Source organism: Toxotes jaculatrix, chromosome 11, assembly GCF_017976425.1.
Source record: "Toxotes jaculatrix isolate fToxJac2 chromosome 11, fToxJac2.pri, whole genome shotgun sequence".
NCBI lineage: Eukaryota > Metazoa > Chordata > Actinopteri > Toxotidae > Toxotes > Toxotes jaculatrix.
The window spans coordinates 16,920,648-16,948,161 of record NC_054404.1 but is presented as its reverse complement, the minus strand read 5'-3'; the positions used below and the strand labels follow the sequence as shown (position 1 = coordinate 16,948,161).

At 40.3% G+C, this 27,514-nt stretch overlaps 1 protein-coding gene across 1 annotated transcript; it reads left to right on the top strand.

Annotated features, from left to right (window-relative positions):
* The first annotated feature begins 4,106 nt into the window (after positions 1-4,106).
* Positions 4,107-26,893, top strand: sptlc3 (serine palmitoyltransferase, long chain base subunit 3). The gene is made up of 12 exons (XM_041049551.1): positions 4,107-4,367; positions 6,653-6,844; positions 8,801-8,955; positions 9,872-10,020; positions 13,558-13,682; positions 14,898-14,991; positions 17,215-17,320; positions 18,716-18,935; positions 21,376-21,502; positions 23,394-23,529; positions 24,990-25,119; positions 25,276-26,893. Exons 1-12 carry the CDS (start codon positions 4,263-4,265, stop codon positions 25,387-25,389), a joined length of 1,653 nt encoding a protein of 550 aa, XP_040905485.1. The 5' UTR covers positions 4,107-4,262; the 3' UTR covers positions 25,390-26,893.
* Positions 26,894-27,514: the final 621 nt, after the last annotated feature.

Sequence of the window (27,514 nt, the reverse complement as noted above, 5' to 3'; positions counted from 1 at the left end):
ACAAAGTGATGTTTCAGTGTGTTCCCCCTCTCCCCAAAATAATACAGCGAAACACAATTAAAGTTTTATATGCTATTTAGCTGAGTGAAAAAACACTTTCTGTATTCTTATTCCCAGCAAAGCAAAAAAACAACAATGCAGCCATTTTGTGCATCAACCTTTTATGATTTTCTCATGGAGCGTTGTGCTGAACTATACATAGCCACACTCTCAGCTCTCCCTCCTGGCAACCAGCACAAACAAATACACATCCACAACACATAATATCACATTTCTGTCATTGCAACATCCAAATTTAAGGAATTTTAACCTTATTCTGCTTGTAACTCTCACATGATAGGAATGTCTGAAAAGGGCTTAAATGTAAAATGCAAATTTAAGATAGCACAGTAGATACAAAATTCAATATTCCTTTTTTTCATGTTTCTTCTTAATGCTGTCTGATGTGGGTATTAAAATGAGGTCAGCCAGGCCTGACGAAGAAATTACATGATTTAATGGCCCCCCAGGGGAAGTTTAAATATAGCTCTGCATTACAACTGGCCTCCAACAGCACAGCATGACATGAGTTCATCCATAAACACTTAAATCCTGGATGGGTCCCGCTCTAAGCCCAAGTATTACAGTGAGCAAATACTACATGTCAGTGAAAACCTGTCTGTCTACAGAGGTAAACATATTTGCTTATAACCAAAAATATTTCAGCACAGGGAAAACATGGGTGGGGTATAGGAAGCGGAGTTGGGGCTATGTGTGTGTGATTGTAGACTGAGGTGCTGTGCCCTGCACTGCCACAAGGGGGAGGGACCACCAATCCCTCTTGTAGGCTATTCATCAAAAACTGTTTACTGGTGAAGACATTCTGGACACTACAGAGAGTTTTGTAAACACACATAACCCAGTTTTTAATCCAACAAGCATCCAAACACAGAAAATTAATGAGGCACATAAACTCATTAGAAAAATGAATGCTCATTGAGACTAGCACAGTTGTGAACATAAGTATATCAAAAACATGTAGGCAGATCAAATGTGGATTAGTATTCATTGTGTATTTAAAGAAAGTCCACTTTACATGACATTCACATAAAAGCAGTGTAGACGGAGATGTTCCACTGGGACCTGCAGGGAGCTTATTCCCTGTATATACCGTTTCACTGTTCATCTGTATTCAAGGTAGGAAGTCTCTTTCATGAGCACTTCAAAATATTTTCCCCCATCATATCTTAGAAAGGGAAACTGCATGTAATATTATTAAATGCAGAGGAGAGAAGCTAAGGTGAGAAATGCAGGGATCAGTCCTGCAGATTAAAACATCAAGCAAAGAAATGAAGTCCAATCTTCAGCCACACTGACAAACATGAAAGATGCCAGCTGAAGTGTAAAATGGAGAATTTCCCTGCAGAGATGAGCCTAATTTTGTGATCAGCCTTTAAACAGATCAACTTTAGTTAAACTCACAATGACAATTTGTTCATCCACAAGATGTATGACTTGACATTCAGTGTTGGAAACCTCAAATTACAAATCACAATTGTCTAAATATGGAAACTGAAGAGAAGATTTAACAAAAAAAAAAACATTTGTGAAGGCAGAATGAACAGTGCTATCCAGATTGACATAGCTAATGAAGCCTGGCAGATGTAGGTTACATCTGGTCCCAGTGGTAGAAAGCAATCCTGTAGTGAAGGCAGGGAGGCACCAGACGCTGTGACAGCTCCATTCAAGACTCCAAGCTGAGCGCTGAGCTAAGAGGAGGTGAGAGCTGTGGATACCTTTAATTAACTAAGACTGCGGTGTGCTACCCTCCATTCAGTCATTCTCTTTGTAACAGTCAGATGCAGGCTGACTAATCCGGATTCACGATATGCTGTTTTCTCTGTGCTTCACTCAAACTGCAGTACCCGTGATCTCCCAGCACTCCTCTGTCAGCCTTCCCACGTTCCTAGTTTACCCTCACACAAGTGTCAGCCTGCGTTCGCCCCTCCCTTCCTGACAAGGGTCTTGAGTTATTAGACAACACCAACCCTCATCAGTTAGTGTGAAGTGAAGGCAGCTCTGAAGTGATGGCTGATGACACGCGTCATCCCACAGGGCCTGAGTGTTTTCAGCCAAAACATCACACAATGCATTCAAAGAAGGTCTGTTTCCACCAGCTTTGCAATTTAAATGAAGACTTAAGACCTCTAGACACATGTCAGAGAGACAGCACAATTTCCGACTGTGGTGGGCTGGGAAAGGAGGAAATGATGTCTGTCAAATGGTGAATAGTTTTGAAGGATAGAGCCTCGTACCTATAGTGATAAATGATTTGTGTTAAAATGACAAGGAGATAGAAGATATGAGACAGGTTGTAAAATGTCCCATATTGCAGTTCTTCAATCAAATGTACAAACTGTCCAAACACACACAAGAACAACAGCCAAACAGAAAGTAAACAGAGAGCATAAAGCAGACACCGTCCTCCAAAACATTTTCTAATCTCACAGCATAATGTTCAGACATGCACTGACATTCCAGACTCACTTCCCTTGAACAGTATCACTTGGCCTATGCGCTTCTCATGTTCTAATTGTGCACGCCCAGCGAGAGACAAGCTCTCCAAAACAGGAATAGGTCAGTGTCAATATGTAAAGAAAAACCCTCATTACACTGTCACAACACTGTGCATTTTCCGATTTACTGTGCATCCACAAACTAAGTGCACCACAAGACCACTGAGTAGGCGTTGACCTTTTACTAACAAACAATCTCTTTGTGTTTTGCCCAGAAGGGAAAATTTCAACAATGCGGCGGACACCAAATTGTCAACAGCCTCCATACAGAAGTAAGTTTACAAGGCTATTTTGATTTGACCTATGCCAATAACAGTATGTCTGATTTATGACACTTCAGTAAATTATCAACTAGAAAGGCTAACTACAGTGACTGCAAAGTGTGCACACTTTGGTGTTCTAAAACTGGAGTGTCGCTGTGCTCTGCAAAAACAATGCCACAGTAGCTGTAGGGTGTGTAAAGAACTGAACTGTAACACATTACTGCTTAAAGCTAAAGCACAAAATACAATCTACTAGGCTGCATGGACATGTAGGGAATAATATTTTCCTTTCACTTACTGTGCATTTAGGACAGCAGACCACACACTGAATGTGAGTCCAAGCCCCTGCAGTCCTTCGGAGACCTTGAGCCAGAAGCTGACACCTTCTCAGGTCCAGATGTAGCTGATCCTGACCTCTGACCTGTGCGTGCATGAAAACAAGCTCTGCATCAAGAAGACAAGTACCACATTAAATCATATTATATACCTCACTTTTCAGAAGTTAAATTATTTTTGTTTAAACTGTGCAATCTGAATGTTAGTGCAGATGCTTAAATAATCCGTAGAGTACCTGTGAGGACTATTATTATTATTATTGTGTAGTCAGATTACTTTAGGCATCAAACCGTGTACAGTGCTGATGATGCATTTTGATGTGTACTGCTACTGTATCACTGCTGGACTGACCTTACTCTAAGATAAGATAAGGCTTCAATAAACAACATCTGCAAACAAATCATCTGCAATAAGTTTTCTACACTTTTTATTGTTTATCAGGCTGACCCGAAATTAGGTGAGCAAATGAGAATATAAACTTTTACTTGTTGATGTATTTGTAATATAAGCATACTCAAGTAAAAGCACTAAAGTATAACTTACAAAATGTACTTCAAGTATCAAAAGTACACATTATGCAGGAAACTGGCCCCTGTGAGTGCTATTTTACTGGACTGTTAATACTGATGCATTCATTTGTAAGCAGAATAGTAGCTGGCTAAGGTGCAGCTATTTATAACTGCATGATATAGTCTGAGAGTTGTATAAAACATTATATGTTTTGTATGTTAAAAAAAAAAAGCTTAATCTGATAAAGTGACTAAAGGTGTCTAATACTGGAAACTGGAAAACTAATTTGAAAAGCAAGTAATATTCCCAGACTCAAACTGGATGCATAGTAAAGGTGAAGTGGGGTGTTTCACAGTGCTCGAAAGTTTCACACAAGGATAAAGGAGAAGAGGAAGTTGGCACATTTACACGATATCGAAACAGTGAGATCACCGAAGCGCGACTTTCTTTGAGCTTATGGCGACATTCACACACCAGCTCAGAGGAGGCTGAACCGAAGCAACAGCGGGAGGAAGTCACCTTTCTAAGTTGAGCAAAGCACACCGGTTATACCTGACCGTCAAACAGAGGAGGCAGACGCTGCGGTGCCTTCAGGAACATGGCAAGAACTGGTGCAGCTAAGGGCAGCTCCAAAACACTTTTGAACCAGAACGGACTGAAATGCGAAGATAATAGGAAGAATGGCTATTACAACAGCAGAGAGGTAAAGTCGACTGGATTTATATGCAAAAATATATTAGCACGATTACTGGACTCAGGTATTTTACCACAGCCTTTAAATGTTTGTTTCATTGAGGCGCTTTACCTGAAACGACCTGTGTGACGTAGGCAAACTGTAACCCACAGAGGATTTTCACCCACTTTATACAACCCGCAAAAACATCAACATAACGCTCACTAAGGCAACATGCACGTAAAAGATCATTATAAATCATATCTTTGTAATTTTAATCTCCTATAGCATATGCAGAATGTACCGATAGTTGATTCGTGATAAGGCTGCCTAAATAAAAAAAATAAAATATGAAAAAAAAATAAACTTTATGTCATGCTTTTTACAAAGGTTAGGCTAGTTTCTTCTAAAAGAACAACGCAAACGGCAATGAATGAAATAACGACCTCGCCCTGAAATTCTTCCGTTTTGTCAAAGCAGGTTGTCTCTGCCCTCTGGCAGGTTAGGTGAGGAAGGTGTAGTCCCTGTGCGTTTTTGTTTACACTTTTCTCCGTACATTGAAGCTTATGCATACTTTTGTTTGTTGAGTTACCGATGGGTTAGATGTAACAGACGGTTTGTCCTTGCAAATTAAGTCACCAGGTTTGCTCAACTGATTATTTTAGTTGTTTTTTTTCCTATCCGAGTGTATGAATTTTAATGTTATACACTCTCCACATTACTAACTGTACTAAAATGCAACACCACCTGTAGCTGCTTCGGTTAGTCCAGCAACCTAAGTTTTTGTTTGTACTTTAAATAATAATAATAATATGCCTCACTTTTAGACTCCAGATGGTTTTACTTAAAGCAGCCGAGTCTGATATTTCGCCGTCATCTTGACCACAGTCCACAAGTCACTTAACTTTTTTTTTTACATGAGATTCATTGATTACAGATCGAAACGTTAGCATCATATTAGGAGTCTTTGCAAAAGCTAGCTAAAAAAAGCTAGGTGACTTTTAAAAAACCTTAGCAGCTAACATTGAGTAAGACCTACCGCTGGTAAGATGGAAGTTTCTGGTCAATTGGTTTAAAAAGAAAAAAAAAAAGAAAAAAAATTACTCCGTCTGCCACAAGAGAACCGAGATTTTTATCAAGCATCAATCAATTCTCAGCTGTTAACTTAAAGAAACATGGCAGCCGGAAGTGACATATCTCCGTGGGCGCTACCAAAATTGCAAGGGTTCCTTTATCAGATATTTTATTGATGTTATTTACATTTTTCATATTAATATTTCAGGTTCATATGTTGTTGTTTTTTTAACTCTTAAACGTTTGTACACATTCATATCATAACACTAATACTTTCTTTTATAGTTTTTTTTTAAGTCCTTAAAAATCAAATGTCACTTCTGTCTGTCATCTTTAGTTAAAGTAAGAGTCCTTACTTTAGGATAAATGGATTAAAATAGTCTTCATTGTGCAGCGGCAGGGATATTTTTGCTCAAGAGGGACAGAAACTGGAAATATACCTTCATGAAGTCAGTAAGTTATTTAAATCAAGCAATAATTCATATGTCTGAAAAACAGGTGCTAGCTCTGTGGCTCCTATGCAAATGTCTCACATGGAAAAACAAGAGGCACAAACTAGGGCTACCACCCCAGTCATCTGGAAATCTCCTTATTTGAGTAGTATAGGGAACGAGTTTTTTTTTGTTGTTGTTTTTTGGGTTTTTTTGTGCAAGTTGCATCCTTTCAACTGTCTCTCAGTCTCAGTCTTTCAACACTCTGTAGCTCAACAGCAACTTTGCTCATGCCAGTTTACATGTAATTTCTGCTTCCCTAAGACTTGCAAGACTGCACTCCCTGTAAACTCCTTATTATTATTATTATTATTATTAGTAGTAGTAGTAGTAGTAGTAGTAATAATAATAATAATAATAATAATAATAATTTTATGTCATTTAGAAAAAATACAACAGGTACAAAATTATTAGTTATGTTGGATTATATACACAAAATCAGTGTGCACACAAAATGACCCCTTTGTATAAATTATTTTTTAGATATTTGAATGTTTACAGTACAAACTGCAAATCTTTTATTTGGTGTAACATTACTATGGATAGTCCTCCAGTTTCTTCTTGCTCCAGGGTTGATAATATGTGTTAGTGACTTCTGTAAGTGCACCAGTAGGCCATTGTCTGTCTTCTCCTTTTTATTTAGATTAATTGGTGTGTTAACCACAACGTTTTGCTTTTATTCAAACAGTATTGTTTTTTCCTGTCTCATCTGCAATGTAAGACAGCTTATCTGGGCCTCTTGTTGTATAGAAAAATGGCCCAGGGACCAGTGTTGCCTCCAGGCAGCACAGGCAGGAGTCCTTTGAACAGGCTCCCATGTACGTGGCTGTCATGACATACCTGGGCTTTGGCATTGTCACCCTGTTTGGCTACCTCAGAGATTTCCTCAGAGCTGTGGGCTTAGAGAAGTGCCACCTCGCCCAGGAAAGAGAGGAACAGAAGGTAGGTAAAACATGCAGTCACCACAAACATAGGCATGTTGTTAGGCATGCACACATAACGTAGACATACACATTCACCCAGACATTTGGAAGAGAGGTGCATGAATGCCTTGGGTGTTAACACATTTTGTTTTCCCCTAATTATTTCAATTTTTGCTCTTAAGCTCTCCCTCTGCCTTCTTTCTTCATGTTCTTCTGCACTATAATGTTGCCATGGGTGAGACAGGATACCACAGAGAATATCTGTTGAAGACCTAATTAAATCTCAGAGGATTCAAGTTCTTTCTTTGTTACTGTGCTTTAGATTCTAGACTCTAGATCAGGCTGCAACATAAGAGGCATTGTGTTGCCACAGATTTCATTTCTTTAAGCAACTCATAAAAAAAAAAAGCTATAACCTTAAAAAAAGAAATGCTGTGCCCATATTTTGTCATTATTTTGGTAAGGCAGTGCTGTATGTCCATAGGCAGAGAAAACAAAACAGGCTCTACGCAGAGTAAGCAGGCAGTTTGCTCTTTGTGTTTGACAACAGTCACTTGCAGTGTAAAATAAAGGTTAAAAGAGCTTTACTGTATGTGGGCTCTGTTGAGATGGTGGCTTCATTAGATCAGACACACAGAGGAGCTTACAACTCATCAGCAAGTTGTACCATGGCATCACATCATTGAATAAGGACACTACAGACTATGTGAAACACAGTCGTCCTCCACCAACTCCCGGACCTAGAGAGGCTTCTGTTGGAAAAACTTTTTTATGATGCCCAAACAGAAGTCTAAACAAACTGATGCTCAGCTATGCTGCTGGAGGGAATGGAGAGAAATCATGGTTGATCATGCTCATGTTTTCTGGTCTTGTCCCTCTTTTCAGTCTTTCTAGAAGTTTGTACCAACAACCATCTCAAAAACCCTGGGTTTTAGTATCAGTATCAGGACATATTCCTTATGGACTAAGAAAAAATTATATCTACCTCCTAAAGATCTTGCTAACAAGTCAAAAGGCCATACCAAAATATAATTATTATAATTGTTACATATTATAATTGTTAAACACCTACATCTTCTGAACAGATGACACACATACTACAGATATTCACTAAATGGTGTTTATTTAGCCAATAAGACAGATCTATCATAATTATTGGATACCCCATGTGTAATATTTCATTTTAAATTTGCAAATTTGCCTTGAATTACTGATCATCCTATGACCTTGTGTTTGCTCTCTGACTTTTTGTTTCTTGTTTGCTTTTTGCTTCCTGTCCTTGCAACATTAAAAAAGTTCCTAAATAAAAAATAAAATAAGACTCACAGAGAAGCTTACTGAGGGCAAAGGCTCTAATAATGTTTCTTTGGAAATACCGTTGTCAGGGGATCAATGTGAAGACTGTCTTGAAGTACTATGAAAATATACAGTACTTGTAAAAGTACTGTAGATATAACTCAGGTAACAGCTGAATTGGTGGTTTGAATAATTAGGAAACTCACCTGCCTTGTTATAGTGCAGAGACGGGCATACTATAATGAACGCCATGGTCTCAGGGGGTTAGAGTACCAAATAAATAATCATGTATTTCGCTGAAGAGTCCCTACTTATGTAGCAAACTACTTTGAGAACCTGGGCAAATGTATCTGGTCACAAAACTTAATCACAGAATGCCTACTTTTCATGTTTAGCAAGGAAAAGCTGTATTTTTCTTGTTAATGCTGAAAACAGCCTGTTCATACTTAAAGAATGTACAGTATCTTTTGTTTAGAAGACCACAGCTTTGAAGAAGCTGCTAGAATTTATCTCAACATGACATCTTTTTCTAATGTTTTGTTTGATTTGTGATTGCTTGTTTTGTTCTAGTGTTTTAGCTTTTAGTGTGATCAGAATCAGAGAAGTCAAATTTTCTGCTGTTATTGTTAAATCATTCTGTGACATCCTAGTTGTTGAAGGTGTTTCTGTCTGCCTTCAGGATTTTGTACCACTTTATCAAGATTTTGAGAACTTCTACACCCGAAACTTGTACATGAGAGTACGAGACAACTGGAACCGTCCCGTGTGCAGCCTGCCAGGACCTGTCTTTGACCTGATGGAGAGGGTGTCTGATGACTACAACTGGACATTCAGGTATAGTGTGATCAAGTCATGTATGACAGACATACTGATGGCTATTTCTTAGCTTAAGAATTTACAGCTGTTTCCTCAGCTTCAGACAGGCCTACAATCATCTCACCTCCGTAGCTAGAAACCAAACAGCCAAGAGCTAATAGGGGAAAATAAAAAAAAATGGGTTTTTGTCATCAGGACGGATATGTCAGTCCTGAGTTTCTGGACCACAGTTGATATTCCTCTGTGCCGCACAGCAGGTTCAGGGAATATATTATGAATAGGAATGTGAACAGAGCCATAGGGAGGGGAAATGACACTATGAATCAGGAAAGAGGGGTATTACAGGCCTGGATTACATGTTTAAAGAGGTTTAATGTGACTGGAAAAAGTAGAAATGGGGCAGTCAGCTTGTCTTATGTGGTGAAGTGTGGTGACAAGAGGTAAAGAGACATGCAGATGGGTTTTGTAGCAGTGTGCAGGTTTACATGAAGAAGTAGGTCAGCTGATGAAACGGAGCTGCAGCCTTTAAATGACACCAAAGCTCTGATGATGTACAGCAGGGATGTGCACCGTTAACTGACCATGTGCACTTGTGTGATGTTTACCTGACCTTGGTTTACTGCAAGAAATGCTTATACTTAGACTTTCCATCTGTTCTCAGTTTGCTCACTGTGAAGTTACATGTGTGCTATAGGGCAGAATAATATCTTGATTCTGGCTAAAATGGATTGTGAATATTCAATGAAATGAAAAGAATGCAATTGCACTTCTCATGAGCAGAGCTCCACTGATGAATAACAAGTTTATGATTAGCAGTTATATTTACTTGACTGTTGATTATTTTCTATAGCACCTTATTAATTCTCTGAGTGTGTGTATGGGTAGGGAAAAAAACAGAAAGGCTAATTGATTCTTAATGTTTACATGCTTGCAGATTTACCGGGAGGACAATACACAATGCCATCAACATGGGCTCTTACAACTACCTCGGTTTTGCTGAGAACAACGCTGATTTCCTGAGAACTGTTGCAGACAAAACGCGCCAGTATGGGGTTGGGGTTTGCAGCACAAGACAGGAAATAGGTGAGGTTGTGGTCAATGTAACTGTTGTATGCATATGTGGCACTTATCCTCTTAAGCTAGTTTCAGTAAGGGTAAACATTTTATCTTTAGCAGAATGTCCACTTCACAACTGAAGTTACTCTTTTATTCTATCTCACAAGTCCTCTAAGTTTCTTGCATGTGCATGTGCATCTATTTTAAAAGTCTCTGGCAGACCCCAGTGACACTGAAGAGGCTGAGAATCAAACTGGAAATAAAACTCCATCTCCCTCATCACATATGCCATCATCTATTATCTTTCTCGTGAATTATACTGCCCACATGTTTAATTATCTTTCACTGCCTGCAATGTAATATGAATTATTCAACCTTTGTTAAATTATGTACCTTTTGGGCATAAGCTGAGATCATTACATACTGGTCCACGTTGCGGGAAATGATATCACAGCGGAATATAGCATTATGAAACACTCTGGACATTATGAGGGATGCAGAAAGAAGGTGTGCGATGGAAGTGTTAAAGAACAGCAAGGATCAGGAAGTGGGGTCAGTGGTCTCAGATGTATTTTGAATGGTGTTTTATCTTCATTGCTATGGCGTTTAAGTGACACCATAGCAATAGTGCAGGAGTGAAATCTACTGACCGGCCATCAGCTGTTTGATTTTTTTGATCAAAACCACCCGATGCTTTAACATGATGGAGCTCGTTGAACAGGCCTCACTCAGCAGAGTTTACTCAAGAAAAGTAGCTACTTTTCTCTATGACAGTGATTTTACGTTTCGTTTTTATTTATTTCTGACAGCAATATCTGCTGAGTGCAGGCTAGAGCAGGGTGAGCTGACAAACGCGAGCTCAGAGCGAGTGGAGTCGCTGCGTAGTGTTGCATGATATCAGCAGTTTGACAAGAGCTGAAAAAAAACAGAGGAATTAAAGGGCATGTAATCATTAGTTGTACGTATGTTTGTCAGAGTGAAACTACACCCCCCCACCCCACCACACACACACACACACACACACACACACACACACAAACAGGCCCTCTCCACACCATCCATTATTCATTTGTGTGATTTATTTATATGTTTATTTCTCTTTCAAAATGGGACTGTTTTTCCCTGAGTTTGTAATCTGTGTTTCAGCTGGCTCACTGAGAGGGTTAAGGAATAACAAGCATTTCTCCCGTGAGACCTTATTAAGCATCAATTATTAAAGACCCCAGTGTCTCTGTAGTAGAAGTGACGCCATTATCACTAGTGTTTTAGTTCACATGCAGCAATTTGTGGTGGTAGAAATCTTCAAAATCAAAATTTCCTGGAGGTGTTTTTATTGAATTTGCCAGCACTGACTTTATTCAAAACAAAAATCAGTATTACTTCTGCTTTCACATTTCACTCTCCCAATGTCAAGTTGAGTTCAGAAGTTACTTAAAACTTAGAAATCATTCTCCTGCAACTACACTAAGTGCACAGAGAACGCAATTTGAGGTGTTTTTTAATAGGCATGAGTAAGTAGATACAAAGTACACTGAAAGCACGCCTTGTGAATAAACAGACACGTCAAACATTCATGGATTTGTATTAATGGATAGCTCACTGTTCCCACCTTTCCTGCAATCATTAACATACTGTAAATTAGATAATGATGTCAGGCATTGCAATGAATGACAAATTACTAAGAAATACTGTAGTGTAGCTACCAAGCACATAGTAGTAAATATTTCACCCTAATGCGTACACTTGCAGTATGTACTAATATAATTGGGCTGTTTTGGGCTGTTGAAACTAAGCCGGATGTTCTGTATTTGTCCAGTGCTTTTTTTGGGGGTCGTTGTAAAGGCTTTGAAGAAAAACCTCAGTCACAGCTTTACTATGAAAGTGACGAATTTAGCTGTGACGTTTGTAAGCACAATCTTTATTGTCTCCTCACAAGAACACTCTTCAACCCTAGCAAAAGTTCTTTAGCTTTCTCATCAACAAGCTTTGATGATTGTGGTGGCGGGAAGGTGACCTTGGTAACTCAGAGGACAGATAACCCCATTTAATGAGATGTATAACTAACTCAAGTAAGCAAAGTAAGAGAGATCTAATAAGGACTCTGCTCTCTCTTACCTGAAGAGTATGCAGACCTACAGCAGTTTTATGAGGTTAGCATATCAATAAGAAGGCAGAGCATGCCTATAAAGCTAAGTAAGATGTTCTGTGAAGACAGCAAATGCCAGTGCAGTCTGATTAAAAAAGCTGCACGTGCCAGGAGGGGCTGTGAGTCTGAGTGGTTGAGGAAATGTATGAATCGATCTGACTTGGCGCAAGACCTGATGGAAAGCACCGAATGGGAATCACCATAAAGACAGAGCTGCTTCACTGCGTTATGGTTTTAAACACATCACTCAATACCCATTTTCCAGTCCTTCCTGAAACATTCAGTCTGTTTGAACTTTTTAATGCCTGCTCTCGTTGGTTACTGATTGTTATTGATTATGACTGCAGTGGTTAGTATTCCATGCATATGCAATTAATGTACCATTTTTCCAAGATTGCCTTAGTGACATTGCAACATCTCAAATCCAGGCCTCGTTTTCATTTACAGTGCTGATGGGATCCGAATTGTTTTCATCTTATAGTTTTTCAAATAACTAGATTCAATAATACTTTATTAGATTTATATTTTACTAACAGTTTACTGTAGCTCTGTTGTGAGGTTGACAATTGTATCTTTACAGCAACAGTCTCTAAAATATCAACAATAAATAGGTTAATATACTGTGTTATTAAAACACTCATTAACAGTTATCAGTTGCATCACTAACGAGTTATACGTATTTCCAGAGTAACTTTAAGTCTACAGTGTAATAATTAATGACTACTATAATACTCATAGAACTGCTATAGTAGGCCTACAGTATTTTTCTGTGACATCTGTTACATATAACACTGCCCAGAGCCAGCAGAAATAAAATACAGTATATATGAACCCTTCACTGCCTATCTCTCTGTAGCTTACAATTACTGTAACAGTAATTCTTTTTTTTATCAGCTGGCCACAAAAGCAGTACTGAAAGTGCTGCAGACATACGGGAAAATCCCACTTTTATTGCACGAAATAGAACAACACCATGTCATGTGACGTATTACAATCTGATCAATTTTCTAAATGAATTCTACTCCCCACCTATCACACTGGGTTATACCCAACTGCCTCAGTCCCAGAATGTGCTGCAGAACCATTTTTAGACCTTGCAGGAATTGCCTTGATATTACCTGGGAATGAAAAAGGGTATTTGAACTAAATTACAAATTTACCACATCTTGAATCTTTATAAACCTCTTAAAATCCCCAGAGAGGTGTGGGAGGTGCTGCGTGTGATGGTAGTCCGGGCTTTGCTTTTGCCTGTGGGTCCTTTGGTTTTTTTTTTTATCAGGAGACATTCATCTCTGTCAGAACTTGTGATTGGATGACAAAGACCAGCAAAACCCAGGGACTAAAGGACTACCAGATAAACCAGCAGGTACAGAGATCCTGTCAGGCTGAGTTCTCATTTTGTGATCGCTGTTTTGTAGGAAACATGAGCATCCACGAAGAGCTGGAGAAACTTGTGGCCAGTTTCCTTGGAGTAGAGTCCTCCATGACTTTCGGGATGGGTTTCGCCACCAATTCAATGAACATTCCAGCACTTGTTGGGAAGGTATGTGATTTTACACACTAAATGCTACATACTGTATGTAGGAAATCCTGCTTTCAATGGGTGTAATATTCACAGAGCAGCAGAAATTAATCTAATTAGCTTAGCTTTTGTTCCTTTCTTGCATATGGCCTAAATTAATGAATAACAGCCAACTAAACTCAGCTTCGAACAACTCCTGATCCCCCACCATTAATTAAAATCGTAATTAAACATAACAGTAGCCAGGAGGACAAGGCTCTGGGCATTCATAGCTGCTCTCAGACACATAGACAAGGAAGGGCAGGTTTTGTTAAGAGCATCACTCAAGGGGATGATTACCCATACTCTGGCCTGTCGGCGCACCAGCCTGCCTCACACAGACGGCCATGGGTTACCAGGGGCAACACACAGCATGAATATCTGTGATTGGACTGGACAGGAGGAAGAGGAGGATGATGGTTTAAGTGATGAGAACGGGGTCACTTATGCAGCTCAAGAGGTGTAGCAGCCCCTTAGGCTGCAGCCCCCACAGTAACCCTGCAGGGGCTGGGGGTCAACCCACACTGCCAACTCTGTCCTACAGGGGACAGCCTGTGCCAGGACGGGCCTCGCTGTGCAGGCAGAGTGACAGCTGCTGGTAGACCAGGGACCAGGCCAGCTGAACCCCAGGCCTAACCGAGGGTATCTGTCACTGAGACGGCTTCAACATACCCACTACAAGGGTTCATTCAGACTAATGCAGTCAAATGCTTGGAGCTTCAGAGTTGAATATGTTAATGCACCGGAGAACAGCTGAATTAATTTGCATGCTTATTTTTATGGAATACGAAGCACTGTATTTTCCATTATGAAAATTGTGATGTGTCTGTTGGTCGAAACTTCATCAGACATGAAAGAGGTGAAAAATGACTAATGTAAACATTACACACAACTATTACCATACATAAAGGACCTAAACACAGGGCATTATGACTTAAGCATGGAGGGGGGCGGGGCAAGAGGAATAGGCTGACAGATAATTGGCCAGGTTGATCTCTTGGAACACCAGCTACGTTACAGTGCACAAGGAGGCAGAATAAAAACACAAAATACATGTTGAAATACATAAAAAAAAAAAGTGATTTTTCAGAAAACAAACAAATGAAAATGACTTTCCTCCATATACAGTAATGCTGATGATAGGTTTACTATTTACAAGCTAATTATTTTTAATTAATTATTTTAATTACTTTCCAGAGTTGTTTGATATTGAGCGATGAGCTCAATCACACGTCTCTCATCTTAGGGGCCAGACTGTCAGGAGCGACCATCCGGGTGTTCAAACACAACAGTAAGTCCAGTAACTTTCAACAAAAATACAATACACAACATAAAGTTATAAACAGTGAGAACCACCAAAACGTATTTGTTGCCTCTTCCCTGTACCCGCCAGATCATCAAACAGTGTCTTTGTTGTCCAGAGATCGTCTCTTGATGAAATTTGAATTTCTGTCTGTGAAATTCTGCAGAGTGAACACTGCTGCTCACACCGTGCAGTTTTTCTTCTGTTTGTTCCAAACTGTTGATACTGACAGAAATGTATTATTTTCTGTGCGGTACAGGATTTGCCTTAGGAAATAGCTACTTAACATTCTGTGTTTAGAGCAGCAAGTAGGTTCAGTTTACAGTCCTGACTGTGTTCTATCCATCAGCAGCAAAACAGCAGAAGTTTATTTATGAAAATGTCTTCTTACTTAAACTCCCCTTTCTCTGTTATAATATCAAATTACATACTGTGAATAGAAGATAAGGGAGAATTATTAAGCATGAATGATACAACATTCATTGTGCTTGCACTGGAAACATCCCCTGCTCTTTCAGGAGACAGGACAAATGAGCCAGTCCTCTGGCAGCAAATGTGTCCTGACAGGTACAAGCAGAGTCAGTTATGGGTCCTCTAAGCAGATCCCAGAGGCCCGTCTAAAGGCAAAGAGCCCTTAGGCACCTGAGCAGCTGACCCCTCCTTGCCTCTCTACTTCTAGCACCAGACTCATAAACTCTTTTATTAGTACAAAGCCAATATTTACTAAAAGGGTTATACCAGTGAACTTAGCCCCAGCAAAAGATTAGCAAAAAATAAATATATAGTGATTTTTGCAGCAATATTTATTGATAAAGTCACTCTAAAACTTCTGAGATCCTTTATTTATGATATGAGATGTTTAAAGTTTTAAGTGGCCTTTCTTTAAGGGAGATAGGATGTCACACTAGAGAGAAGATGAACCGGTTTGTCCAGTTTATCCAGGTGTGTCAGGCCTACTTGTTGGAATACTTCAAATAGTCACAGATGAAGGGCTCACCTTTTGAAGGCCAGCATTCTTATTCTTTCAAACAATTTAAATGTTTTCAACATTTGTTATTTTATTTTGTTTTTTCAAGCAAGTGGCATTTGTGCAACCCCGTCAGTGCAAAGACAGGATAATAACATTTTATTGATTTTCACAACTTGTATGCACGTCTTGTGGAGCAGCAAAGACTGCCGTCCTCCTCATCACAGTCGTATCTCATATCAGACCATGTCTTATCTTAAATCAGTTCTTAACTGTGAAACAATCTTTCCCTGCTTCTTGTCTGTGCCAACCGCTGTGGATTCCTCTTTCACTGTCAGGTTTCCTCACTGATTACATTGGTAACATTAGATGTGTAATGCTCAGTTGGGCTTCAGGAAGTGATTTTATCAGAAGAGCATCTTCTGCCTCTTAAGCAAACCTGTTTTTGTGTTGAGGCAGCGGTATCAATCATCCATGACACATTATTAGCTATGACAGGTTTACTCGCAGCTCAGCTGGAAATGGTTGGATTGCAGTGAGGCTTTGAGTAATGCTCCTTATTAGCTACAGCTATTTAATACTGCCATCTGCTGGTGTGCAGCCGAGGATCACCGACAGCGTCGCTTGTACCTGTTAGAAACTCTTAATGCCCCTGGGAAATTATTTTGTCGAAGCCAAAATTTCAGTAGTAATCTTAAGCAACCATGCAGACTGTGCTGAACAGACCTTTGGCCAAAGCCATGTTTAGCTCAGTTAGTAATCCTCTCTGATACAGACTTTGCAGGTGCTCATTAGCATCAGAGCGCAGTATTTCGTGTGTGTAGTTTGTGGAAGGTGTTTCTGTCAGATAAAATAGTTCCTTGTGTACTCTGTGAACTGCCCTGCCCTGTGGAAATCATTACTCTACTTACTGTTTGCTTTTTGTTGGTGTTTCTTGCACACTTTGATTTGATTATTGCTAGACTCTATATATCGTTTATGTTTGTTTTTTTTGTTTTTTTGTTACATATAAGGTGTTGAGTATACGTGATTTCATATTACATCAAACATTATTGTGTATTAAGTTCTTTGTGTGATTTTGGATCAGATTGTTGAGCTCTTGTCTGCTTTTTCACTCCCTCTCTCATTCTCCTGTGTGTGTGTGTGTGTGTGTGTGTGTGTGTGTGTGTGTGTGTGTGTGTGTGTGTGTGTGTGTGTGTGTGTCTGTGTGTCTGTGTGTCTGTGTGTCTGTGTGTCTGTGTCAGACATGCACAGTCTGGAGAAGATGCTAAGAGAGGCGGTTTGTTCAGGGCAGCCTCGGACTCACAGGCCCTGGAGGAAGATCCTCATCATGGTGGAAGGCATCTATAGGTCAGCCATCGTTATACAACCCACACACAGTCCCTCTTTCTCTCTCCCTCTCTCTCTCTGACAGACACACATCTTGGGTCAGTTGAGCTGTTGTATCAGTCTTTGTTAGTATGGGCTTCCAGGTGGTTTTTGAGCAGAGTTTTGCACAGCTAAACTCAGGTAGAAATCTTAATTTGTAACCTGAGGAGAGCTTTCAGCCTGTGTTTAGCAGTCCCTGTAATGGTCTCTTTTTCAATTGCTTCCCTCTCCACCCTTGAATAATAGATAGTGTGTGTGTGTGTGTGTGTGTGTGTGTGTGTGTGTGTGTGTGTGTGTGTGTGTGTGTGTGTGTGTGTGTGTGTGCGTGTGTGTGTATGGTTGGGTACCGTTTGATTACTGGAGAGAGGAGAAAGGTATTGTGTGTCTCTCTCGGCAGAGAGCTATCCCGAGTCTTAGTGACCCTCTCCATCTGCTCATTAGCTCCAAATCAAGGCCAAATGAAGCCACAGAGATTGACTTGGCTACACCCCCAGCTCCAACTGTTTGTCATGGCCATTTTCTTTTCTCCTTTCTTCCCTCTTTTTGCCCTCAATTGCGCCATCCATTTCAGGCCTCCTAAACTAAAACATGACACATTAATCATGCTTTTTGTCCACGTTATGTTTTCCTCAACACATTTATTCACATTCAGCCAGCTGTGACGTTTACTTAATTGTTTTATGACAGTCTTCTTATCAAAAAGAAGAATAAAAGCTTAAACATGGTCATCATTTGGTGTTAACACAATGATTAGTTCCACAACAGTCCTGGTAATTTGAGAGACAACTCAATTGCTCATCACCATGTCTGCTTTTAATAGGCAGTAATGTCTAATGCCAGTCTCAGATATTAGAGAGAAATGCTTCTTTTTGGTACAGCACTGAAAGAACTAATGCTCCATCTATCATCTCCAGCTAACATCAAAAAGCTTGGATAAGGAGTAAGCATGCTTTAGCTATATCCTGGGCCCGCCTTTGATGTCCACATCGGTCCTGGTGAAACCCTGTCTTATGTCATTTAGGCTGCAGACGTTCTCAGCCATAGCAAAAATAGCAGGTCTGGGATTGCTCCATTCCCCAGCCATATACTTGCTCATGCTGTCTATTTGTAGCCTTAAAAGGCTTGCATCAGAGGGGAGGACGAGATCGGAGAGAGGTGGGAGTAAAGTGAAAGAGGCCAGCAGAAAGATTCATGGAAGATTGGGGCATTTCAAATTATGTAATGTGCATTTACGGACTTACTCTGCAGATAAAGTGAGGTCGGGGTCAGATTCTTTTCCTTCTGAACCTTATCATTTTAAGATTTTGATGCTATGTATGTGCCCTTGTTGTCCCATTTACAAGTGTATTCTTTGTTGGTGCGATTCTCTGTCATTAGCATGGAAGGCTCAGTGGTGCGACTACCAGAGATCATTGCTCTGAAGAAGAAGTATAAAGCATATCTGTACCTGGATGAAGCCCACAGCATCGGAGCAGTGGGACCATCAGGTCGGGGCGTGACCGAGCTGTTTGATGTGAACCCAGCTGACGTGGACGTGATGATGGGCACCTTCACCAAGAGCTTTGGGGCTGCTGGAGGCTACATCGCAGGGAAAAAGGTTCTTTGGATTTTCTAACTTCAGCTTTATCTGCCTTCATTTCTTCAGTTTGTAGTCAATAGTTCATATTTTACAGTTGTGTCTTTTTGAATTTATCCAAATATCTGAAATTTCCTTTTGATTTACTGTTTGTTTTTCATCATGTGTTATATGGTTATACAATTCTTTTACACCTGAGAAATTTTAAATACTTAATTTTCTTACGCACATTTATTATCAAAGTAGGCCTATCACCAGTTCATAGCTCACCTGTAGAAGTCTGAATTTGTAAACACTGCAGTAGATCAGTCAGGCCGTACCATTAAGGCTGAGTCCTTACTGCAGAGACCCTAGGATTGAATCCATGTCATCCCCTCTCTCTCTCTCTCTCTCTCTCTCTCTCTCTCTCTCTCTCTCTCTCTCTCTCTCTCTCTCTCGGTTTCCTGTCTCTGCACTGTCCTATTGATAAAGAAAATGCCCCAAAAATATAATTAAAACATTTTTAATTAATCTTTCTGGACCAAGTCAAGGTCAAGATAAATTTCAAGATAAACCTCAGTGGGATTAATCACACTGCAACAATTCCTGTAGCCGTGCCATTCTTAGAAAGTCACATAAGTGAGCTGACTCTCTGATACTTCCCTGACATTGTTTAAACAACCTGGCAACCACAGTCTGTGTAACAAAATAAACCTGTTTGGCTCCAAAGCTGGTTAAGATACATTACACACTATTTTACCCACTATTTTGTTTGGGACTCAATCACACATCCCACCCCTCTCGTAGCTCTCATGTGTCTAACAAATGTTCCCCGGGCTGTGACTCCGGGCCTTTGTAATTCCTTTTTACTCCATTAAAAAGTACACTTTAGTACATAACCACATTGGTTTTGTGGCAGTTGATTAGAAAGCAACACAGGAAACGGCCATGTTGTTTGAATTAGGTATTCAGAGAGGGACCCTTCCTGCTGTTGCCTTATGTTGGCTCAGCCCTGCTCTGCCATAATAAGAAGGTAAAGCTGGCAGAGAGCCAGCCCCTTCTTGTGGCAGGCGTCGGAACTGCGCTCCAGATTTAACGGGATGACTTTTAACAAGCATGATAATGTTTGAAGTATGAACACTGCCTGGTTTGACAGCTGGCTGTAGTAAACTCCTGGAAGAAACAGGCAGGAAAAGAGAGAGAAAGCCTTTAGATTTGACGCATTTGTTGTTGTGGTGAAGTCCCCCCGAATCTTACATTAAGTAGATTTGGGTTGACCGACAAAAAAACTCTGCAGATGTGTTCTGGAAAACAGTCATGTTATAGCTATTTTATGAGAGCACCAAAAATAAATGCCCCAGTAAATACGCTCGGAGCTCCTTCTAATTCACTTCAACCTTGCTTGAAGGAGACATTCTTCATTCACCCTTTACTTAAAGCCTGTATTGCACTGAAATAAGGTTATGGAATTCATCCACTGAAGAGCCAATAGTGTGTGTGTGTGTTTGCTGCTCTGGCACAGCTCCAGCTCTGTGGCATTGTGGACATGCATTGGCCACATCAATATTGCGGCCACAGTGCGGCTGAGGAAACACTGTGAACTGTCACTCCACGCCCCAGAAGTGAGATGGATTTCGGACATGTTCTCTTAACCCGGTTTATCTTAGTCGCACCGAAATCCTGCAGGGCCCTAAAGCGGTGAAAATCCCCCGCCTTAAACAAAAACAGATGTCAGGTTGTTTCAGGGTTCTTATCCTACATTTGAGCATTTCCCCTAACCCCCCCCCCCCCCCCCCACCCCCCCACTCTCCCCCCTTCTAATGTGTGTGAGGAAGCCACAGCCGCCGCCGCCCAGTGGGGACAGATGGCAATGAGTGGAAATGGTGGCCAGACAGCATCTCCGGCTGTGTGTCATCACCCCGCACCCACTGGCCACCACGCAGCCACCAAGCAGCAGCCCATCACAGCTCCAGGCCCTCTCCCAACCTCAGACCACTTACACACACATGCTCCAGGGATCCATGACCGAATCAGTTTCCTGAAATCCTGCTCTTCTCTTGACAAGCACCAGCGGAATTAATCTCCTGCTGACATTTAGGAATAATGAGAATGACGGTCCTAATTCTGGCTCATTTCAGCATTGGTTCTTTCTCAGATTAGTGCACTGGCTCCTTCAGAGTTCGAGAGCAGGAAAGGATCCAGAGCTCTTTTATAGTCAATGCCAGGATTGTCATGGTGACAGAGAAATGACTGGAGGTATTGTAATTGATTCTCAGGTGTTGACTATACATGAGCTCTCTCTAGTGGTGCTAAAAGTAAAGTGCAAGGCCACGCTTCTGTGTCACAGAAGATCTGAAAAGAACTGTTTATGTATGTAAATACAAACACAATCTGATTTTTTAAAAACACAAATATATTGTAAATATATTATAAAGTATCTCTGCTTAGTTGTCAGTGTGTGACTCTCTGTGCTGTATTGCAGGAGCTGGTGGACTACCTGCGTAGTCATTCTCACAGTGCAGTGTACGCCTCGGCCATGTCCCCTCCTGTCACTGAGCAGATCATACGTGCCCTGAAGTGCATCATGGGAAAAGACGGGAGCACAGAGGGTGAGTACGTGAGCACAGCGGGTCTCCATCCAGTGAATGTCACCCTCGATCTCAGTCTTATTATTCACGTACTCGTCAAACCTCATGTTCTTTACGCAGACAAATATTATGTCTGGCTTATAAAAATTTTTACACCTTTATATAATCTTTATGGAAACAATAGCAAACCAAATCCAGAGGACAGTACCAATGTTAACATTAGGAGTAAGTCCAGACCTGCAGGGAAAGACAAACAGCTGCTTGGTCAGAAAATGTGGTAGCAATTACAGGGGTCTGCAGCGTTAGAGGGAGAGAGAGAGAGAGAGGGGGGACGTGCAGACCCTGAGCACACGTGACCCTAACGTAGAGGAAATCATTTTCATGTGTGCGTTGTGAGGAACGTTGTACCTCTGAAAAGTTTCTGCTTTAATGGCATCAGACACAGGGGCAGGGAAGTAGTCATTACCAGACTAGTCCCTGATACCGCCACAGCAATTCTTCTTGAGTTGTTGTAGTTGTAGTCCTGACAGTAGCTGTAATAGAAGGAGTATTATTGAGAGTAACGTTAGTTCACTTTACCCAAAATCTATGAGCTCTATGAAGCAAAATCAGGCAGCTATGGAAACCGTGTGGCATCCAAAAATACAGAGCACTGCCTGTCGTAGAGAGCTGTAATGGGTTAATCACTCTAAGGACTAAAGCCCGGTGTCTTATGGTGGAGGTATATTGTAGTTTCGTGCAGAGATGAGTAACTTTCTCATCTGGCTCTGAACCAGACATACTTTGGATCTGACGTAGCTCAGTGAAATAGCTGTTGTGGAAAAATCAGTCTTGACCTGTCTGATAGAGGGGAGGGAACACAGCAAACAGAGCAGTCTTTCAAAACATCGGCCCCAGTGCCCATCAAAACACTATAAAAGCCCACTGTGACAAGAAAGATCACATACCGTTTGTATATATACGCCTGATAAGTTTTTATTCCTCTTTCTCTCTGTCTTCCTCACTCCTCTGCATCTTCCTCTTTGATGTTGAATTTCTTACTTTAAAGCAAAGTGGTGGAAACAGCTTTGAAACAGGGGGAAACTCAGACAGACACTAACATCCACACATTCTCACCTACTCATATGATCTGTGTCTGACAGCAGGTTTTTGACCTCCGTGCCCTCTATCATAGCAAAGAGGAACAATTTACAGAATGGGGGCCTGTGCTTTTTGGCAGATGCCTGAAGGTTGCCCCCCCCAAACTCACTCTCTCTCTGCTGAGATAAGGGGATTTAAAGAGCTCTCTTACATCCCTTTGAAAGAACTGCCAATCTGTTCCCAGGTAATCAAAGGGAAACTGAGCTATGTTCCAAGGCTGAGCCGTGCCAAACTCTGCTGCAGCCACAGGGCGCGACCAGGTTCCCCAGCATTTCACATTGTATGGAAACGCAGGGGGTTAGCAGAACAGACCACCTCTGCTGACTTTATCTGTAATAAATGTGATGCTTAAGCATTATTTGTATTCAGTTTCAGTCGTGGCTACGCTCCAGTGGAAGTCCACAGTCCACTCATTTTGTGCGAAATCCATCGCATCCAATTTGCAGACCCTCATTTTGGCAGCGTGCATGCTGTATATACCATGCCGTCAGGCAGACAAAACTGAACCATCTGCTGGCGCAGCTGAGTTGCAATCATGAGCAAGTTCATAGCGGAGGCTGGAATGGCCCAGATGGAGGTGCAGGACACAGGATGAGGTGGCATTGCATAGAACACTAGACACTACATTAGCTACTACTGACAGGTGATGTCCCTCCGTGCAGGGGACAGTGGAAATATGGAGAAAAACAGCAGTGAGTTAGTGCTTTATTCATGTACATCTGGTGGTGTGCTTTTTTATTTATTTATTTATTTATTTATTTTTTAATTGGAGGCATTAGACGGATCCACCAACTGGCAGAGAACACCAGATACTTTAGGGCCAGGCTGAAGGAGATGGGCTTCATCATCTATGGCAATGATGACTCACCTGTGGTTCCAATCCTGCTCTACATGCCCGGCAAAGTGGTGTAAGTACATTTAAACTTTCACCTCCAAAAATCTCCACCTCTTTTAGAGTAAGATTGTCAGAATATTTACTGTGAATAGACTAATCCTCAATCAATAAATATCAGCTCCAGTGTGTGTTGTTGTCCTAAGTAATTTCAGGTCAGCTCACCGTGTGTCATCTCTGAGTAATTTGGATGGCTGCCATCTCACAAGCTCCAAAGTTTCCGTGAATCAGTAGTGTAGACTGTGTCAGTGTAGACTGGGTATCTGTAACCACTTAAGAAGCAACATCAGGTATTGATTAGTTATAAATGTGAGCCACTCAGGTATAATCAATTGGGTATAAAGTGTCTTTCAATGCCAGACACCATTAATATCCATGAAAAGGCCAGTTCAGCCCAGTAACCACCATAATCAGAGGCTACTATTGAATTTTGCCACAGGAGAAGCTTCTGGTTTTACATTGATTTCATGGGTGAGAGGAAAAAGAGTTGAATTTTTAAATATTTTCTGGAAAAACAGACATTTATATAAACAATTATAGTGCTGCTTTTTGTTATTTCATGATTTTGATCCTAAGTTTTCAAAATCTACGGAATTTTAGTTTTGAAACAATACTGATGTGTATTTCTTAGGTATTTCATGACAATTAAATAGGAGTAATATATCTGTAGCTACGCTGCTTTATATTAAATCTACTTCTGGCCTATACTTTGTTAAGCCTTTTTGGATTGCCATTGTCTTAATGACATATTTTGTGGCAAACTGTCCACTTTGCCACAAAATGAGGAATCATTCATCGCTTTGCCTCAATGACGTAAAAGGAATCAGTGATGTTCCTGCTTCAGCCTCTGAAAATTGCTGGGGTTTTTTTTTGTTTTGTTTGTTTTGATTTATCGTGCTTTGCAGAAATTATCACTAGTCGTTCATACCACACATCCCAACCACACAATTAAGGATTTGGAAGAGGCTGGAAAGAGCAACATTCCTGATGATTTTTAATGTCATGAGGAAAAGCGGCAGATGCTTCCTGGTTCTGAGGTGGCTTATGGGGTCACTGCACATTTTGGAAGCATCAAACCTTAAAAATGTGAGAAGTATGTGAGATAAGTTGTTGTATAATTTTATTTTCTTTATGTAACTGTTGCTGTCAGTTTTTCATGTAGGTTGCACTTTGTACAGATACTCACACAGTGTATAAACAGACTCATGAGCACCATTGACTTCATAGACTAGTGGTGTTGATACTGTTTGTGAGTGGTGGTGTGTTACACTGTGTTTGTAATTCTGAACATACATAAGAGAAACTATCCTAGTTCTGCGTGGTAATGGGAAATATGATGTTCAGGATATTCTAATTTCAAGTAATATGATATAACCACACTACAGATGACTGTTTTTCTTTGAATGTATTGGAGTACGTTTGTATATTAGAGCATAAAAACACTGATAGTTGTTTCTTTTTTTTGTCGCTAATCAGGGCTTTTGCTCGAGAAATGCTGGAGAGGAAAATCGGTGTAGTGGTAGTCGGTTTTCCAGCCACGCCGATTACAGAAGCCCGAGCTCGTTTCTGTTTGTCTGCAGCACACACCAGAGCCATGCTGGACCAGGTACACACACGTGCACATAGACACACACACACACACACACACACACACACACACACACACACACACAGGAATTTACCAACGCGAAATTCCTCTCTGAAGCTTTGGAGAGTATTTTATTTCTCTTGAATTAAACATCTACTTTTCCTTTGTCCTCAGGTGCTGCACCATCTGAACGAGGTGGGAGACCTTCTCTGTCTGAAGTTCTCACGGCGAAAATATTCCTCTCCGTCTGACCTCTGTGACGAGACAGACTTTGAGCTGGACAGCTGATATGACCCTTGACACCCTCACTTCACAGTGTCAAAACTAAGTCTAAGTGTCTATGCCACAGCAGACCCATAAACGCACAATGTAGAGTAACACCCATGTCTCACTGCAGAAAATGGGCCAAATGTTTGGCAGCTGCTTTTTATATGTTTGTAAAACATTGCAATTTAACAGAACACTTATGTGTGCTTCTTAAAAACTGCAGGAAATATTGAACTATTGTATTTCTGAATACATTCGATTGTGAATATATACATGAAATTATTGCACAAGAATTGCTGTTTCGTTGTCAAATCTTGAGTTTTTTATCTTTTTATAGAGGGACAAATCGCATATTGTTATTTTCAGTTTATGAGTTCAGCTCCTCTGCACATTCGAAGACAGTTTTAAAATTTTAAATCAAAAGGGAGCTCCTCTTTTTACACATTGTTTTATTGTGATTACTCATCTATATTTAGACTCTGAAAACTTTTTTATAGAAGCATTTTGTTCTTGTCATAAATTAATATCAGCCACCATCTATTAAAAAACCTGTTTGTTGTTATTATTATTAGAGTGTGATACACTCTAGGCATTGACATGAAATTCAAAAATATCTCCCTCCAGTGTATGACTGGATTACTAAAAATGTCTGCTGATTTTCCTTTTTATGTTATTTTATTTTTATTTTTATTTTTATTTTTTTTATTTTTTTTTTTACAATAAAACACAGACACCACACCTGAAAACTTCCTGAATGTGAAGGTGATTAATTATCTGAGTGGCAGGCTCCCAAAAGTCCTGAACCTTCCCTGTGGGACTGTGTTAATTTCCCGACACACGATTATTTACACTGTTCACGGCTGAATTGAATGAGCAAAATATGACAGAGACGCCTTCATCGCGTTCCACAGCTTTTATAAAAATAAATGTCCTCAGCGTTAACACCGCTTTCATCTCCACAGTAAATGATAACCTTCCTGTAGCTAATAGATCACGCAGCAATTACTTTTTTGACATGCCATTAAATCTCAGCAACCACTGCGCAGAATAAAAAAAGGTGTTATGGCTTGTTTTGTGGCGAGACTGCTCATATTCATCGAGTCGTAACAGCTTAATTGTTGATGTTTTAAAGACCCGCTGTTCTCTTTCACACACAAAACTGCGTAACAGTTGTGAAGGTAAGCACGCAGAGTATGCAGCACCTGAGCCAACAGAAACCTAACCTAGCAATTAACACTGAACTCTAAATTCTTGTGGTATGGGGTAATCATTTGATTAACACAGAAAGGATTATAGACGGATGATAAATGTGTCAGATTGAGTCTAGTTGACACTTGTTTGCTTTCAGGACCCTCCCATGTTTGTGTTTTTAACGTGCCCATAAACAACATAATGATAACATTTTACTGGATGGAATGAAAATACAATGTGTGATCTTTGGGAAAAACATGGGAGATGAACTGCAGACACAGAGTGGAAATTAAGAAAAGTTAAAAAAAAAAAAAAAAAAAAACTAATTTTCCCCTATAGAAGAAAACCATTGAAATCCAGGCTCTATAGTAGATCCCTTTGTTCTGTAAGTGAATATTCACATCTGGCTCCTTTAGTCAGAAACAATACAACACAGTTTCCTTAATCTTCAAAATATGTGATGTCATACCAATGTACTGTTCCATAAAGATCTGGAGGAGACGGGAAAAGATGGCCTCAAATGTTGCACTGGGGTGCACTGACGTCCTCAGGATGTCTGTTATTAATTTGTGTTTACTTTCACCTTTAGTCTAAATGTGAACATTGTTAAATTCATTGCAGGTTTACAGCGGAGGACAGATGTGCGTAACGAGAAACTCAAAAGCTTGAAGTCATTCTCAGACATAACGCAGCGTTACAGACACACTGTTTAAATACGAAGCTCCGCTGTGATTGTGCAGAAAGGCAAACAAAAGTTGCTGAGATTTCGCAGCAACGTTTTTGTCCTGTTGGAAAAACAGTAGGAAAAATGCTAGTTTTGGGGAATCACAGATATTTGAGTTGAGACTTGAAGTGCAAGAAACACAATGAATTCTGGAAACGAATCTCTGATGGAAGTCTTACATAACCCTAAACATGAAAACAGAAATTTGATCTAGTTCAGTGTGTATAATTG